Source organism: Colletotrichum siamense (assembly GCF_013390195.1).
Source record: "Colletotrichum siamense strain Cg363 chromosome Unknown KSG_Cg363_contig02, whole genome shotgun sequence".
Lineage (NCBI taxonomy): Eukaryota > Fungi > Ascomycota > Sordariomycetes > Glomerellales > Glomerellaceae > Colletotrichum > Colletotrichum siamense.
The window spans coordinates 1,773,574-1,788,598 of NW_023501015.1; the positions used below are offsets into that span (position 1 = coordinate 1,773,574).

The window sequence follows — 15,025 nt, forward strand, 5'->3', positions numbered from 1 at the left end:
AACTCTCGGCTAACCCATAGCTTCAACTAATTAGCGTTTCCAAGGCCTAGTTCTGCTTCGGCTCCGGACACGTTCATGCCTTCAAGATAACTGAAAGATGACCCAACTTAAAGAAGACTAACCATGCATCCTCTAGAATTGTATGCGGTATCTGCCTACACCAGAAGCGGCACTTTGCAGGTTACCCATGCACACCATCAACGTTCCAAATAACAAATGAGGAAGGTGGCAAGAAGGTCGAGCGCAGTACAATGGAATATTTTAAGTCTGCTACTGACCCAGTGATGTGGTCAGCGAACCGTACAGATATGTTTCAGAACGTGAAATTTGCACGTGTGAAATCATCCCTCGTTGATTGTCGTGAATTGCCTAACGACGAGGAGCGGCGGAACGAAAACAATATGATACCTCACTAGATGATGAAAGTATCCCGTCACTCAAGTTGGAAGTAATTTAGTGATAATTGGTATGGTACTGGTCTTTGCCTTTGACATCTCGTAAAGTAATCAAAGCCACGGCCAATCTAGCTAGGTGAACGCCTATTATTTGGCTGATTTCAGGGGAAAAGAAGTACAGCAGTGAGCTTCGAAGCACTTGCTTCAGCTCATAGTTCTGGTAAGCCGCTTCCAAATATGAACCAGTTAAAAGCATCTTTGTTCTCATATTGCCAGTCAGTATTTTCTTGTTCACACGAACAACTAGGTGAGGCTGTTCTTATTGAGAATAGTTTCCAGTATTTGAACAACAGTTCGCATATTACATTATGGGTTTCCAAGTGACTAGCGAGGTTTCTTGCGATATTATGTGTCTAGTTTCGAGTTTCCAAAGCCATAGACTATGACTACTCCTGGTGTGAAATTCTATGTTCACTCAGAACGATAAGTATGTACGTTGTCGATTAAGCTGCTGGAAGAAAGGGTAAGGGTTTAGGATGCATTTTGGCTGAAATTGACTCGGTCTGCGCAGCCAGTTACTTGGTGATTTGTAATCTAGCTAGAGACTCTTGATCAACTCCTTGATTTCCCCGTCTGAAAGTTCCTTAACGCCCAACAGTGCATTGTCATCCTGCGGCCAAGGCGAAGAAAAGTCCGCCCTGGAGTTTGCATACTGAATCATACTTGCCAGCACGCCCAGGTTAAAGTTTCCAGCCTGGATCTCCTTCATCGCCCAAGCGAACTTCTCCTCCATGTCCGACTTCGTCTCCTCCCATCCGTCAGACCCCAGAGCCTCCTTGCAAAGATCTGCCATCTGCCTCTGGCTCTTGTAAACAGAGTGAACATATACAGGGCGGTTCTCCGTTTCAGCCGGGTGTGACAGGGTTCCAGACACTGCTTTACCGACAGTTTCGAGGGTGGTCCACGCAATGACGTTGTTCCCTTCATTCATGTAGTCAATTTTCTTTTTGTGAATGTCAATGTTCAAGAAACCAGTGCGTAGACAGAAGTCCAAAAAGGCGCCGTTGCAAACAATGCTCCAGGTCATGCTGGTCTCTTCGCACCTCTTAAGGAGGTACTTGTCGTTCGCATCCTTCTTGAACCAAATGGGCAGAGTGTGGGGCTTGGGGTTGTTGAAATCCAAGCTAAAATCTGAAGGGATATACCGATAGATTCCAGCTGCAGCGGCAGCGTCCATCATGCGAGTAGGGGTATCGTCCTGGACAAGAGTGCAATCGACGAAAGCCTCATTACCCTTCAAGGCGTCTGTGAGGGTGTCATGTGAGGCGTAGTCAACAACCTTGACCGTGACTCCATCTGGAAACGACCCTTGCTTGCGTGTGAGAACGGTGACTTGGAATCCATCCTTCACCAATGCTTTGAGAACGTGGCTACCGACGTTGCCGGTTGCCTAAGCTGCAGTTAGATAAGTATGCCCATGAGTCTTGGGAGTTGAACTTACGCCAGCGATTGCTACTTTCTGGATTTTTGGTGCCATTTTTGATGTATGATGTCTTGGGATTGTGATAAAAGGTGTGCTTCACATCGATAACTAGGTAGGCCAAAGACTGCGAGGGTCTATTTATGAGAACTACATAAATTGCTCGACCAGCTTACAAATGCTACTGCCACCAGGTTACCTTACTGATGTTGGCCCCCAGGACGCTCTATCCCGAGTACGCGATTACGTTTCACCGTATTTGAAAGACTCCTGCAGTTTTACATGCCGTGATTATATCTCATCTTTGCTTGGTTGTCGATGTCGTGTTTGTATAAACAGGGGTCGGACTCCCGGTTTGGGGACTGCATCCCTCCGTCCCGAGTCCGAGCGGAACTTTGTTTGTGAACGTCACATTTCCATCTCAAGTTGCGGTCCGTTGGGGCAGTTCGATATTGCCGTAATGTGAAGCACACCAAAAACGCGCGTTTGTCTCAGGCCGTCCGATCTTTTCGGCTCCGTCGGCTTGCTTGAATTTTTGACACGGACGCGCGGAGGTGTTCATTAGAGTGTTAATTGGAGTACCAAGAGCATTTGGTGGATAGATAACCTTGGTGCCAATGACATGTCACTGGTGTCGGGGGAGGTGCCAAGACATTTACTTTGTGTGACAACCTCAATGACAGCTTGCAACCAGAAGGTCATTGCAGTTCCATAAAGTTGTTCGTCGAGTTTAATTAGACATTATTCACTGAACACGTGGTTATGTAATGAATTGAATTCCAAGATATCAGACTACCGCTATTGACCAGCAACCCGTCTCATGATCCCCAGAAACTTTGCTCAACCATGCAATCTAGTGGGTGTTGGTAACAGAGAAGCCCTTGATGGGGTAGTGGAAGTTGACGTGGTGAACCTCTGTCTTTCCAGAAGCAGGCACGTAGGCAGACTTGTCAGCGGCCTTACTCTTCTCGACGCTCTCCCATCCCAAAGCCGCGACAAACACCTTGCCACCGTCGACATCCTCGACCGACATACCACTGGCGAGGTCATTCATTCCAGGCATGCCGCGGGCCTTGTCGATCTGAGCTCTCATCTCATCCTCAGACATTGACGAGCCGCTGATTGTAATGACCTCGGCAATCGGGGAGTCAATGGCGCCTCTCGGTGCGTAGGGAACAAACTTGATGAAGTATGACTTGACCTCGCCGTTGATGACAGTCTTGAAGTTGTCCATGGCCGACTTGCCCTCGGCGGAGGCAAAGAACTCATCACGAGCTTCTCTCGTCTTCCAGCCTGTTCATGCACGTTAACCCCCTTGTATTCCATAAGACTAAGTGCTTCGCTAGAGTATTTGACTTACCAGAGATGACATCGAGGTACTGCTCGTTCTCGCTCCAGGGTCCCCAACGAGTGCGGAGGTAGCCATCATGGGTCTTCAGAGCAAGGAGGTATGCCTTCAGGGGCTCCTTCCAATCATCGACACCGCCCTTGACGGGAATGATCTTGCGCTCGGTGACTCCAGACATGTTGTGTTTGTGTAAGTGTGGTCGATAAAAGTATATTGATAGTGTGGTTGGGTGTTACGACGAAATGTTGGACGGCCTTTGTATTCTCTTGTTGATGATTGGTCGTGATGTTGTGATGATGAATTGAAAGTTTCTCTGGCATTTGAAGGGTGAGAAGCTTGATTATATAGTATTGAAAGACGTCTCGGTATTCTCCCTCAGGCTAATTTCTGCTCACTTACTCACGACAAGTCCATCGTGATGCAAGGCACAAAATGGACATGTCCGAAAACGATCGCACAGGGGCATGGCATGATCCTACGGACCGGCGGTCTTCGGTCGAGAGCAACACTCCATGCCCGTTCTAGGGGGGCCTCCCCGAGCCGCCGGCGCTCAGCTCAGCTATCGACGTCAAAATCATGCTTACCGCAGTCGTAATCATCTGTCAAATGCAGTGGGGCTACCTGAAATGGTGATCTTCTGGAAGGATGCTATCCGCGGTTCCGGCCCGGCCTGGCGGCACCAGCACTTGCGCCATTGCGAACAGAGGGTCTTAGCTTCTCCGTGATGTTTCTCGGTCAGAGCAAGTCCTGCCAATTGAGAGAGAAACCACCGAAAGAAAGGTTTCAAGCATATTTCAAAACTTCGGACGAACCAAGGTAGCTCGGAAATCGCCCTATAGAAGGAATGTGGAATGTGGCAGAAGCTCGGGTCCCTGCCGGAGAATACTGCGAAGCAGAACACGGACAATGCAGCATGTGAGCATGACGTCTGTCAGGCTGCAGGTGGAAGGCAAGGGACAACTGGTTACCCTTTCCAGGTGTCCGATGCTTCGAAACATTGTCACGGACAAAGCCGGGGTTGGTTGGGGAGATGTACAGGACGTCCGCAGCGATGTTTCAAATGGTCCCGAGTGAAGGGGACAGACATCTTGGTGGCCTGGAAAATGGAAGACAAGTGTTCATAACGTTCCAATAGCCTCTCGTATTCTCCAAGAGTTCGCAACTTGCGACACTGGCATTGACACGACCTGGTATCCTCAGCTTACCGCTTTCGCATCTTCCCGCCCGGCGGTACGTCTTAACGGGAGAGTCCGCACAACCGGCAGTCACGGCTACTCGCAGGATTTGAGGTCCGCTTGAGGCGGTCATCATAATCATGAAAAGACGGCCGCACGAAAAGTTTCACGGCGTATTATTACTCGTGTGTCTCAGAATCTTCGGCATACGTCCGGCTCTACTCCTGAGCGGCCCCGGGTCCTTTCCCCGGTCCGCAATACCGCGACATCTCAACGGACAGGACTTCGCACTTACGGACCGAGTTTTGAACGCGAGTGCGACGGATTGGTGAAGCATGAAGACCTCAGCCACGCCGGTATCATTTGCCCGACCGGTGCTACGAGCGTAAACCTCTGTCTAGGTGATCGATCGAGACGCGATCGAGATGCGGAAGGGTCTCGCAGCATTGCATGCTACAGGAGTCTACATTCCGCCCATTGACTCAGGTTCATGTCAAAATTCACTGGCGACTCTTTGGGTACTGAGAGACTGCTCTTGACGGGTAATAATCGTCTGGCTAATTCAAGTTCTCACTCAACGTCGGATGAAAGCAGCGATCACAATCACCAATCAAGCTTCGAGATCAACAACACATGTTCAATAACGTAAGTAACTAGATAATTCAACCACGTAGACCTCATCGCTCCTGTGGCGGCTATCCTGGTAAGTTGGGTGCTCTTGCGCCCATGCCTGCCGTGTACCAAAAGCAACCTTGCACGAAACCCCATCTTGCAGAACGCCCCATTCTTCCAATGAAATCTTGCCATCGTAAAGGTGTCGTTGGTCGCATGTTCAGTTATCTTGAACCTTTGGAGAGAAATACGAGGACATGTAGAGACCCTTGGTGCCGTAGTTGTATGATACGTATGACAATCCTCCGGGCTTGGAGTAATCTCGGCCGGGCCTATGAGCTTCAGTTAGTCACTGTATACAGCATTGAGTCGAAGGTTTCTACTCACAGCTTGGCAGTTTCGTGGGCGCCTCTGGAAAACTTTTCTGCAGACTCGTCCCATCCTACATTCTGCAGGGCCTGCGTGAAGTTCTCAATCGTCTGTGCATCGCTCCGTGACGTCTGACCCCATGGCAAGTGAGCCTTGATGTCAATCCGCTCTTCATTTTGCTTCAGCTCGAACGCGAAGCAGATGCCCTTGTGCAAGTTGTGCATGTCTCTGGCATCCTTTCTCTGGTTCGCGGCCATGCCTTCCGGCTCATCGAGAAGCAGGTGCCAGACCTTCTCTGCGTATTCGACGCCCTTCATTGTTGCGTCGTCGGTCTGGGTTCCGCCAAGGGTAAGGACGTCTGCAAGAACCGCCTTTGAGTTCGATGTTGTGCGGGCATATACTTTAACTCGGGCCTTGTGGGGGTCGACGCAGTCAATCGCCATCATCTCCACCGGGCAAGGCTCTTTGCATGTGGCAAGGTACTTCTGGAGCTTCTCGGATGCCTTGTAAAGCTTGTCGCCGCAGGGCTGCAGGTCGCGAATCATATCAAAGACCAGCTTTTCTGTTGTAACATTGAGGGCGAAGTGCTTGAGGACGGGGAAGAAGTAGGCCTTCAGGAATCGCTGCGAGCGCTTCATATCGTAGGCGAGGAAAAGTTGTGGGACGCGCTTGACAAAAGCCGGCATCCTCGACCGAGCAACAGCGGCCTCTTCAGGTGTGACGAACCATCTTCTCAAAATCTGCTCGTACCAGCGCATGTCGACTCCAGATGACACCTGCGAGAGTATCGGGATCATGGCAGCGCCAATCTCCCCAGCAAAAGGATCCTCATCCGAACCGGCGGAATCGCCAAGAGGCTCGAAGGTGTAGCGGATCACTCCGTCATCGCCTTTCGTGAAGTTCCACGATGGTTCGAACGTAGAACCGTCGTAAGTGAGCAGAGGTCGAACCTTGGCTTTGGGTGTCGGGAGGCCAAAGGAGGGCACCACCACGTCACGGAAGACGCGCAGGTGGTCCACCTTCTCCTCAGGTGTGTACCCCTCAGCGTTCGTGAGCAGAGTGTTCAACAGCGGCGCGCATCTATCCCACCACCACCTGTGCTTAGGGTTTAGGGGAGGGTCAATAGGAATAGTGCCTTCGGTGACAGCTGAGGGACGAGCTTTCAGCGGTGACTGAAGGCTATCGCTAGTGGTGTTGAGGATTGCAGTTGGTGCCATTGTCAAAAGATCAACAGAAGTTAATATGCGAGAGTCAAAATATTTAGGTGGGCGGTGGGTAGGGTTTCAGTTGCTCTCGGACGAAATGATGTGCAGCACGAGGTTGTCTTTATAACCTAGGCGATCAACATTCCATTTCGAGAGAGTCGCTCTTCAATGACACGGAGATATCCTGCGGACGTCACATTCCATGTCTGTCGGCTTTCAGGCGTTGACAGACAGGGAAATTCGTACGGCGACTATCGCGACTTCGGCAACATTGGCCGCGAGATACACTCGCGTTCCTCGCGTGATGAGAAATCGCAGGACTCAGGAGCCAGACTCTGGCCATGTCCGGTGCCAGATTGCGAAAACGTCACTACGACACGGCAACATCCTGGGCACTGCTCTTCCGGTTGCATGGGTATGCCTACGTTCGACCGGCTGAAAGGGCAGAATTTGGCTGTTTGATCAAGGAAACTCAGCCCTTTCTTGCTGTCAAGTCCAGTTAAGCGTGATGCTAGAGGCTGAATCACGTAGATGGACATCTGGAACAGACATGGGATGCCCTGCTATGGTGACGTGCTTAGATCAGGCGAAACACTATTTCATGATGGAGTGGCATTTACTTCGTAATCGAAACATATACGGGTACGAATATTCGTGTAAGCCCGTCCGGCACGGCCATTTACACCCACCGGATGACGGTGTACCCAAGTCATTTCTACGAATCCCACCGCAGCCGGGCTCCCTCAGCCTCCAAAGACGGAAGGAATATGCAACTCTCGAGCGGCTTTGACATCAGATGGAACAAGAACAACAAACATTTTCGAAAAGCTTGAACTCCTTAAAGTGTTCCATAAGGCTTCGGGTATGCACCACCGCCAACTGGCGGTGGTGTCGAGATCACACCCTTAAGGCCGTAGGGATTCAGGTTCGGATATTCCCAACGGACTCGGCAGAGTTCGATACGTATATCGTCCCCCGAATTCAGTAATTTGGGTCGAACTGGATCCTCAGGGATCGGACCTCCTTCACGTGGATCATGTAACTTCAATCAAGTCATGTTCGATGAACTGTTCACATCTGTTTCTGGAACATCGCCGGCGGCGGCTTCGGGAGCCCGAACGTCCGCAATCGTGCGGTCTCCGTCATGAGCTCATCCTGAGCTCCATAGCTTTAGAGCTCCTAAGAGGCCCATTTTGGTTCTTTCAAGTAATAAAAGAGCTACATCCCTTCTACTCCTAGCGCGTATCGATCATCCACCAAAATCATCCTTGACTCACCTCAAAGAGTTTCTACTCCTTAGATCTCTCAGACTTGTCTTAAGAATCTTTCCATCACACTACCACTGATATCACAACATGGCGCCTGGTCTAACCAGCACAGTCAAGGACACGAATGGCTCCAGCGGGGCCGTTCCAGTCCCCAGATTCCTCCCACCTGGTGTCTCCGTCGAGAAGTTCCAAGAGTTCGCCTCCCAACTGCTGCAGACTGTCGGAAAGGAGAACCTCCAGATCATCAGCAATGATACTGTGCTGGACGATGGCGATTACCTCACTGTCGACTGTTTGACTCACGACATGCACCACCTCTATGAGCGGGAGGAATTCGTTGGCAGCGCTCTCATCCACCCCAAGAATGTCACCGATATTCAAGCTATCGTCAAGCTCTGCAACGACTTTCTCGTGCCCGTGTGGACCTTCAGCAGAGGCCACAATGTTGGCTACGGTGGTGCCGCCCCAAGAGTATCTGGTAGTTTGGTCATGAACCTTGGCACACACTTGAACCGTATCCTCGAGGTTAATGCCGAGGATTGCTACTGCCTCGTCGAGCCTGGCGTGACATACCTTCAAATGCAGAAGTATCTCAACGACAACGGACTTGCCGACAAGGTCTGGCTGGATTCTCCTGAGCTCGGCTACGGATCTATGATCGGAAACGCGTTAGATCATGGAGTGGGCTTCACACCTTACGGAGACCATTGGATGATGCATTGCGGCATGGAGATTGTTCTTGCCAACGGCGAGGTTGTTCGCACTGGTATGGGCGCCATGCAGAGCCCAGAAGGCCGTGCTCAAGCTGCGAAGGGCGTTCCTCCCCAAGACCAGCATCAAAACGAGTGCTGGCAGCTGTTCCCCTATGGATTTGGCCCCATCAATGACGGCATCTTCTCTCAGAGCAACAATGGAATTATCACCAAGATGGGCATGTGGCTCATGCCTGCAGCACCGGGTTTCACTCCATTCATGGTCACCTATGAGAAGGATGAGGATCTTGCGGCGGTGGTCGACATCATCCGCCCCCTGCGCGTGGTAAGTAGTTGGACCTTAGGTCCTGCTCAATGGGGCTCGCTAACGAATATTTCTAGAACATGGTCCTTCAGAATGCTGCCAGTCTGCGTCACATTGCGCTCGATGCTGCCCACTACCATCCCCGCACAGAGTACACGGACGCAGGACTTGACGTTCCCCTCACTGAGGAGCAGCTTGATGCGGCAGCTAAGAAGGTCAACTTGGGACGGTGGGTCTACATCGGCGCTGCTTACGGACCCGAGCCCATCCGCAAAGCACATCTTGAGATCACAAAGAGGGAGATGACCAAGGTGCCGGGCAGCCGATGGTTCTTGCTTGAGGACCGCAAGGAAGAGTTCAGCACTCTTCACTGTCGTTCAGACACCATGCAGGGTATCCCAACGTGGGATGAGTTGAGGTGGTTGAACCAGTAAGTCGTAACCACAACCCATGAGACGTTCTATCTGACAGCGAGCGTAGCTGGATTCCCAACTGCACCTTCTTGTCCTTTTCCCCAATCTCCAAGGTCGATGGCAAGTCGGCGCAGAAGCAATACGAGATGGCCAAGAAGCGCTTCGCCGAGGCCAAGATGGACTACTTCGGTATCCTCAGCATCGGAATGCGAGAGATGCGTAAGTTTCTCCAACGGGTTCCCCGGCTCGAGCCGGCATTGAGATGGTGACTGCTTACACGTGGCCGCACAGACAACATTGTATGCATCGTCTACAACCGGGAGGATCCCGACGCACGTCGCCGTGCGCAGTGGCTCGTCCGTACCATGATCCAGGACTGTGCGGACAACGGCTGGGGCGAGTTCCGAACTCACGTTGCCCTGATGGATCAGATCGCGGACACCTACGACTTCAACGATCATGCGCTGGGCAAACTGAACCAGACCATCAAGGACGCGTTGGATCCCAACGGTATCCTGGCACCAGGCAAGAGTGGTGTCTGGCCCAAGAGTTATGACAAGTCGAAATGGGCACTGGGCAAGGATTATATCAAATAGACTGGAGCTGATGGTTCATCGCGACCCGGCACATTAGCACCTCATTTGTATATAGAGCTGAGTACCTGCATGTAATTAACACTAAGTCCCACTCCGTTGATCTCGAATCCGATTTCCATATTGCTTACAGAACGACTATGCGCAACATTCAATTTCCCCCCTCGGGCCCAGCTCATGCTCCCACTTTACGAAAATACTCCGGGCGGTGCGAGCTGGCTTGATGAACTTGTGCTCTGCGGCCCACACACAACAATCAGCGGTTCTCGCTTAATCAGCCCTGATGGTCTAGCGGTATGATTCTCCCTTAGGGTTGTCTCTGATAATCCACTTCTGGGAGAGGTCCCAGGTTCGATCCCTGGTTAGGGCCCACTTCTTTTGCAAATCTGAGCTCCATCTCTGATGGATTGTCAATGTGCACTTTTGCAAACGCCAGTGGTTGGCGCTCAATTGCCGACTAGTCTGCGCTGATGAGGTCCTGAAGCCCTGTGAACCTTATTTGTATTGATTTCTTAATGCGTGTTCTCTGCAGGACTTCCCAGTGTCGTTTTCCATTCCGCATTCGAGTGTACCACATCTTCATAGGGCATGAATAATCATCGATGTAAACTGCGGTTTGCTGAAGCCATGTTGACTAAACATGGCATTTCACAGCAACGACAGGAGATATGGGCCATCCGCTCGATCTTATATCCATTGCGAGACCGAAACACTGGAGCACGTGGACATAGTTTCACCGGGCGATCAACGTTTTCCGCACCTCCGGTGTCCGTACACGGGCCGAGCAAACATGAGACGAAAAGCCGTGGCTTCTGCAATGCTGCGACAAGGATACAAGCTCTTTGAAGCTTCGACATTTTCCATGCAAGCTTTAACAATAGCCTAACATGGCCGCGAATACGGATCTGATCTGGAGCTTGTCGCCTCGGTCTGAGATGCGGTGCCGAATCGGATACCTCGCGACGCGTTTGAGCTACGAAAGGGACTCATCTGATGTTCCCAGACCAAAGCTTGCAGTGCATCAGATGCCTAGCATAAGAACTCGACGCGTCTTCCGTTTGTACGCTACTAACCACTCCGACTCACTCCTTCCTGCACTTACACAAGCCAGTGTCCGTACGGATAATATTTGCCGAAATGTCTAACAGGACCACAAACAAGACCATCGCGCTCGTCACAGGGGCAAATCAAGGCATCGGCTATGAGATCGTCAAGCGATTGGCGTCAGAAAACCCAGACTATCACGTTTACATGACCGGCCGACGAAAAGACGCCATTGAGAAGTCTGCCGCAGAACTTCAATCGGCCGGCTTGGATGTCGAGCCATTGGTCCTTGATGTCACTTCCGACGAGAGCATAGCAGCTGCTGTAGAGCAAGTGCAAAAGAAATTCGGTTACATCGACGTTATCGTCAATAATGCTGGAATCAATCGCGGCAAAACTGAAGGCAACCTCCGTCAACGACTTCGAGAGGTCTTTGACACAAATCTCTTTGGAGCAGTCGAGGTTACAGACGCTTTCACACCGCTCTTGGAAAAGTCTTCAAAGACTCGACGTGTCGTGTTCATCAGCTCGGGGCTCGGAAGCCTCGCGGTTCGATCGGATCCAAGCCTGGGACCCAAGCGCGACTACCTTGAGTATGGGGCCAGCAAGGCAGCTTTGAACCACGCGACCTTGACATTTGCCTCTCGACACCACGGCGACGACTCATGGAAGTTCAATACATGCTGCCCCGGGTACTGCGCTACTAGCATGACCGATTACTCCGGCCCAGACGAGGCGTCACTTGGGTCTATTCGGGCTGTTGAACTTGCGACACTAGGACCTGATGGCGTCACGGGAACGTTTTCGAATAGGCAAGGGCCGTTGCCGTGGTAAAGGGATGGAAACTCTGTGGCTCTAGCTTCAGTGACAAGCTTCAAATACACAGCTAGAAGCTAAACAACGGGTTGATTTGCGATACGTAGCGGGTTGATGTGCTTCGGGTGGATACCTCTGGGCGGTAGCTTCATTGAAAGCCAGGCAGTAGACAGATAGTCCTTAATACAGACTTCAGAGCGATTCAATGAGGGCTTGACCTTATTTTCCACCGTTGACCGTGCCCTAATCGCTGCTCAGGAACCCAGGGCGTGTTTTCGGGCAGGACCATCAATATTGCACATCGTTTAACCAGAAAAAGGCCTGGATGTTGTTGAGATCGTGAAGCTGACAGGAGCTGCATCTGCTGTGGAGTTGATAACGCAATCTGTACCACCGATACTTGCAGGGTCCCTTAACACCAGCGTTGATTGGGCCAAACGCACGCTTGGATGTCACACAAGGGCGCGTAAAGCTTCCCCGCATCTGACACGTTCATTGACTTTAATGGTGCTTAAAGGCCCTCTCTTACTTGGCATCGTCAGCAAAGAAAGATCCCAAAAGGACTCGGCATCAAGCTCAACATTTACTCGATCCACCATGACTGAACTTGAACCCACACGACGTCCGTTCAAGGGTTCATGCCACTGTGGGGAGACGCAGTTTATCGTATTCCTCACCTTCCCTCATACCCTGCCTCCACCTCGTCCAACCAAAGAAAAGGGGCCACGAGCCCATCAGGAATTCTACCGATGCAACTGCACCACTTGTCAGAAGGCAGGCTTCTTCCATATGCGCCTCAACTCGGCCCCAGAGGATTTCATCCTGCTGCATCCTCTGGACCCATACAAGGATCTTGGTGACTACACAGTCTACCAGAAAGACTTGCACTTCCTCTTCTGCAAGACGTGCGGGATGCGGTGCTTCATTCTCATGGGACAAGGCGAGGTTACAGAGGTCGATTTGGAGGCTCTCGGCGTCAAGTTCGACGGCGAAACCCAGGGTAATAACGTCGACGGCAAGAAGCTGACAAAGGTTTGGAGACCTTCGAAAGACAATTGGAAAGAGGGCAAAAAGTTTGGGAGTTACCTAAGCGTCAATGGCTACTCTGTCGATGCTGGTCAGGAGGGGTTCGACTTGCGTGAGATTACCGAAAAGAAGTGGGTGGGATACCTCGATTGGCTCGAGCTGAAATCCGAAGGGTCTCAGGGGACTCGTTTCGACCGACCCTGGGAAGGAGGCGCTTATTGAGCCGAGTGGTGGACTGATTCTTCAGCAAAGGATTCGATTGTTAAGGGTCCTGTGGAGTTAGATAAATGACAAAAGAATCCTGTTGGTCTTGGCTGCTGGGCCCTCGAAGAAGTTGATAAGACCGACATTTCCCCCGTGTCCATTGAAGGATGCGAAGCCATGATAAGACTCTAGGTTTGACTGTTTCGCCCTCGTACAACCGCCTCGCCTTCAGCTGGGAGGCCTGATAAGCCGTAGGATTGACCCCTGCTATCTGCCATCTCAAGTTGCGGCGGTTAAGACTCCGCCCGAGTTGCGGGGCCGCACGACGTAATATCGATGCGGACGTCTGCGGCCCGCATCCGGTTGCTTGACGCGGGGTCACCGTTCCCCGCGATAACTCGGTGGAGACCGTTAGTTAGTTGCAGATAGCACCCGTGAACCATCGGGTTAATGCAGTCAGGTGTCCATCGGGCAGGGAACCGGCAGAGAGCTGAGGCCGCTTGTCCGCCATCCTCCATTATCTCTGAGGCAGAGCCAACAGAACATGGGCCAGTAATTACGGACAGCTATCTCTGGTCAGCCTACTCGGGATTAGATCCATGCTATTAGCTACTGCATGTAGTCAGCCAAGGACTCGTCCATGTTGATATAAAACATGCCCGTCATCCGTTCCAAGGTCGTGGAACCAAAGAGAGTTCCATGCTTGGTCAAATTCAAAATACCCCAGATTTTCAGCTGAATTCCTCAAACATTCCCTCCTTCACTTCTCAAGTCCCGAATCAACATGACTGTCCGCACTGTCAAGGTTGCCTGCACCCAGGCCGAGCCCGCTTGGGTCGACCTCCCCGCTGCCGTCGAGAAGACATGCAAACTCATCACTGAAGCCGCCTCCAACGGTGCCCAGCTCATCGCCTTCCCGGAGTGCTGGATTCCCGGCTACCCCTGCTGGATTTGGTCGCGTCTCATCGACTTCGACCTCAACGTCAAGTACATCAAGAACTCTCTCGCTGTCGACTCCCCAGAAATGGGCACCATCCAGGCCTGCGCCAAGGCGAACAACATTGCCGTGTCTCTCGGCTTCTCTGAGAACGACAACAACTCTCTCTTCATCGCACAGGCCCTTATCGGCCAGGATGGCGAGATCAAGGTCCACCGCCGCAAGATGAAGCCCACGCACATGGAGCGCACCATCTTTGGCGATGCGTCCGGCCACTGCCTGAAGAGCGTTGGCGAGCTGCCGTTCGCGCGAGTTGGTTCCCTGGCCTGCTGGGAGCACATCCAGCCGCTGCTCAAGTACAACACTATCGCCCAAAAGGAAGAGATCCACGTCGCAGCGTGGCCGAGCGTTACCCCGCATGGAGGTGGCCCCGATATGTGGTCCATGAGCGCTGAAGGTTTGTGACGATCCCACCAATGACTAGCCACTTAATTACCTAGTGGTTCCGAATTATTGGCACTAACTAACAACCCGAGTAGGATGCCAAACGCTCTCGCGCACGTATGCGATTGAGTCAAATGCCTTCGTGCTCCACAGCACTGCTCTGATTACCGAGAAGGGTGTTGCGGCACATGGCAGCGCCCAGGGTGCCATCATGAACAGCCCGGGCGGCGGCACGTCGGCCATCTTTGGTCCTGATGGCCGTAGGCTTACGGAACCTGTCGATGACACTACGGAGACGATTCTGTACGCCGATTTAGACATGGACATGATCCACAGGACAAAGATGTTTGCAGACTGCACGGGTCACTACAGCAGACCTGACCTTTTGAGACTCTCTGTCGACAAGGAGATCAAGGTTGTCCTTAGGCTGCACAGCGATGCTGACAAGGATTCAAAATCGGAAGAGTCTGTGGTGGTGTTGTAATTGCTTCAGCGGGAATGTTTGTCAATGGGCATGTATGATGAGTTCGGCACGTAATTAATACCACCATTTCGCATTCAATGGATCAAATTTCAAAGCTGTCAGGGGGAGGGGTTAGATGTTGGCGCTGATATTTGCGTTTCAATTTCTCTGTATCGGTGATCATAATCGTTCGCTCGGTCTATACGCACTTTTCGT

The 15,025-nt window shown here is 51.7% G+C and overlaps 7 protein-coding genes across 7 annotated transcripts; 4 read left to right on the forward strand and 3 right to left on the reverse strand.

Moving 5' to 3' along the window:
* Nucleotides 1-993: 993 nt before the first annotated feature.
* Nucleotides 994-1,932, reverse strand: IFR (Isoflavone reductase; the record flags this gene model as incomplete). The annotated part of the gene is made up of 2 exons (XM_036634313.1): nt 994-1,845; nt 1,897-1,932. 2 exons carry the CDS (start codon nt 1,930-1,932, stop codon nt 994-996), a joined length of 888 nt encoding a protein of 295 aa, XP_036499117.1.
* Nucleotides 1,933-2,728: 796 nt separating this feature from the next.
* CGCS363_v002465 (uncharacterized protein) lies at nt 2,729-3,401 on the reverse strand (the record flags this gene model as incomplete). Its single annotated transcript, XM_036634314.1, has 2 exons — nt 2,729-3,168; nt 3,236-3,401. 2 exons carry the CDS (start codon nt 3,399-3,401, stop codon nt 2,729-2,731), a joined length of 606 nt encoding a protein of 201 aa, XP_036499118.1.
* Nucleotides 3,402-5,230: 1,829 nt separating this feature from the next.
* Nucleotides 5,231-6,596, reverse strand: tdiB-0 (Indole prenyltransferase tdiB; the record flags this gene model as incomplete). The annotated part of the gene is made up of 2 exons (XM_036634315.1): nt 5,231-5,342; nt 5,398-6,596. The coding sequence occupies 2 exons, from the start codon at nt 6,594-6,596 to the stop codon at nt 5,231-5,233; spliced, it is 1,311 nt and encodes a 436-aa protein (XP_036499115.1).
* A 1,343-nt stretch (nt 6,597-7,939) lies between these two features.
* Nucleotides 7,940-9,878, forward strand: VAOA-1 (Vanillyl-alcohol oxidase; the record flags this gene model as incomplete). The annotated part of the gene is made up of 4 exons (XM_036634316.1): nt 7,940-8,890; nt 8,947-9,299; nt 9,350-9,501; nt 9,574-9,878. 4 exons carry the CDS (start codon nt 7,940-7,942, stop codon nt 9,876-9,878), a joined length of 1,761 nt encoding a protein of 586 aa, XP_036499116.1.
* Nucleotides 9,879-11,012: 1,134 nt separating this feature from the next.
* Nucleotides 11,013-11,753, forward strand: tropE-2 (Short-chain dehydrogenase/reductase tropE; the record flags this gene model as incomplete). Its single annotated transcript, XM_036634317.1, has 1 exon — nt 11,013-11,753. One exon carries the CDS (start codon nt 11,013-11,015, stop codon nt 11,751-11,753), a length of 741 nt encoding a protein of 246 aa, XP_036499113.1.
* A 771-nt stretch (nt 11,754-12,524) lies between these two features.
* Nucleotides 12,525-12,983, forward strand: CGCS363_v002469 (uncharacterized protein; the record flags this gene model as incomplete). Its single annotated transcript, XM_036634318.1, has 1 exon — nt 12,525-12,983. The coding sequence occupies one exon, from the start codon at nt 12,525-12,527 to the stop codon at nt 12,981-12,983; it is 459 nt and encodes a 152-aa protein (XP_036499114.1).
* A 766-nt stretch (nt 12,984-13,749) lies between these two features.
* Nucleotides 13,750-14,830, forward strand: CGCS363_v002470 (Arylacetonitrilase; the record flags this gene model as incomplete). The annotated part of the gene is made up of 2 exons (XM_036634319.1): nt 13,750-14,359; nt 14,442-14,830. The coding sequence occupies 2 exons, from the start codon at nt 13,750-13,752 to the stop codon at nt 14,828-14,830; spliced, it is 999 nt and encodes a 332-aa protein (XP_036500012.1).
* Between the last annotated feature and the right edge of the window lie 195 nt (nt 14,831-15,025).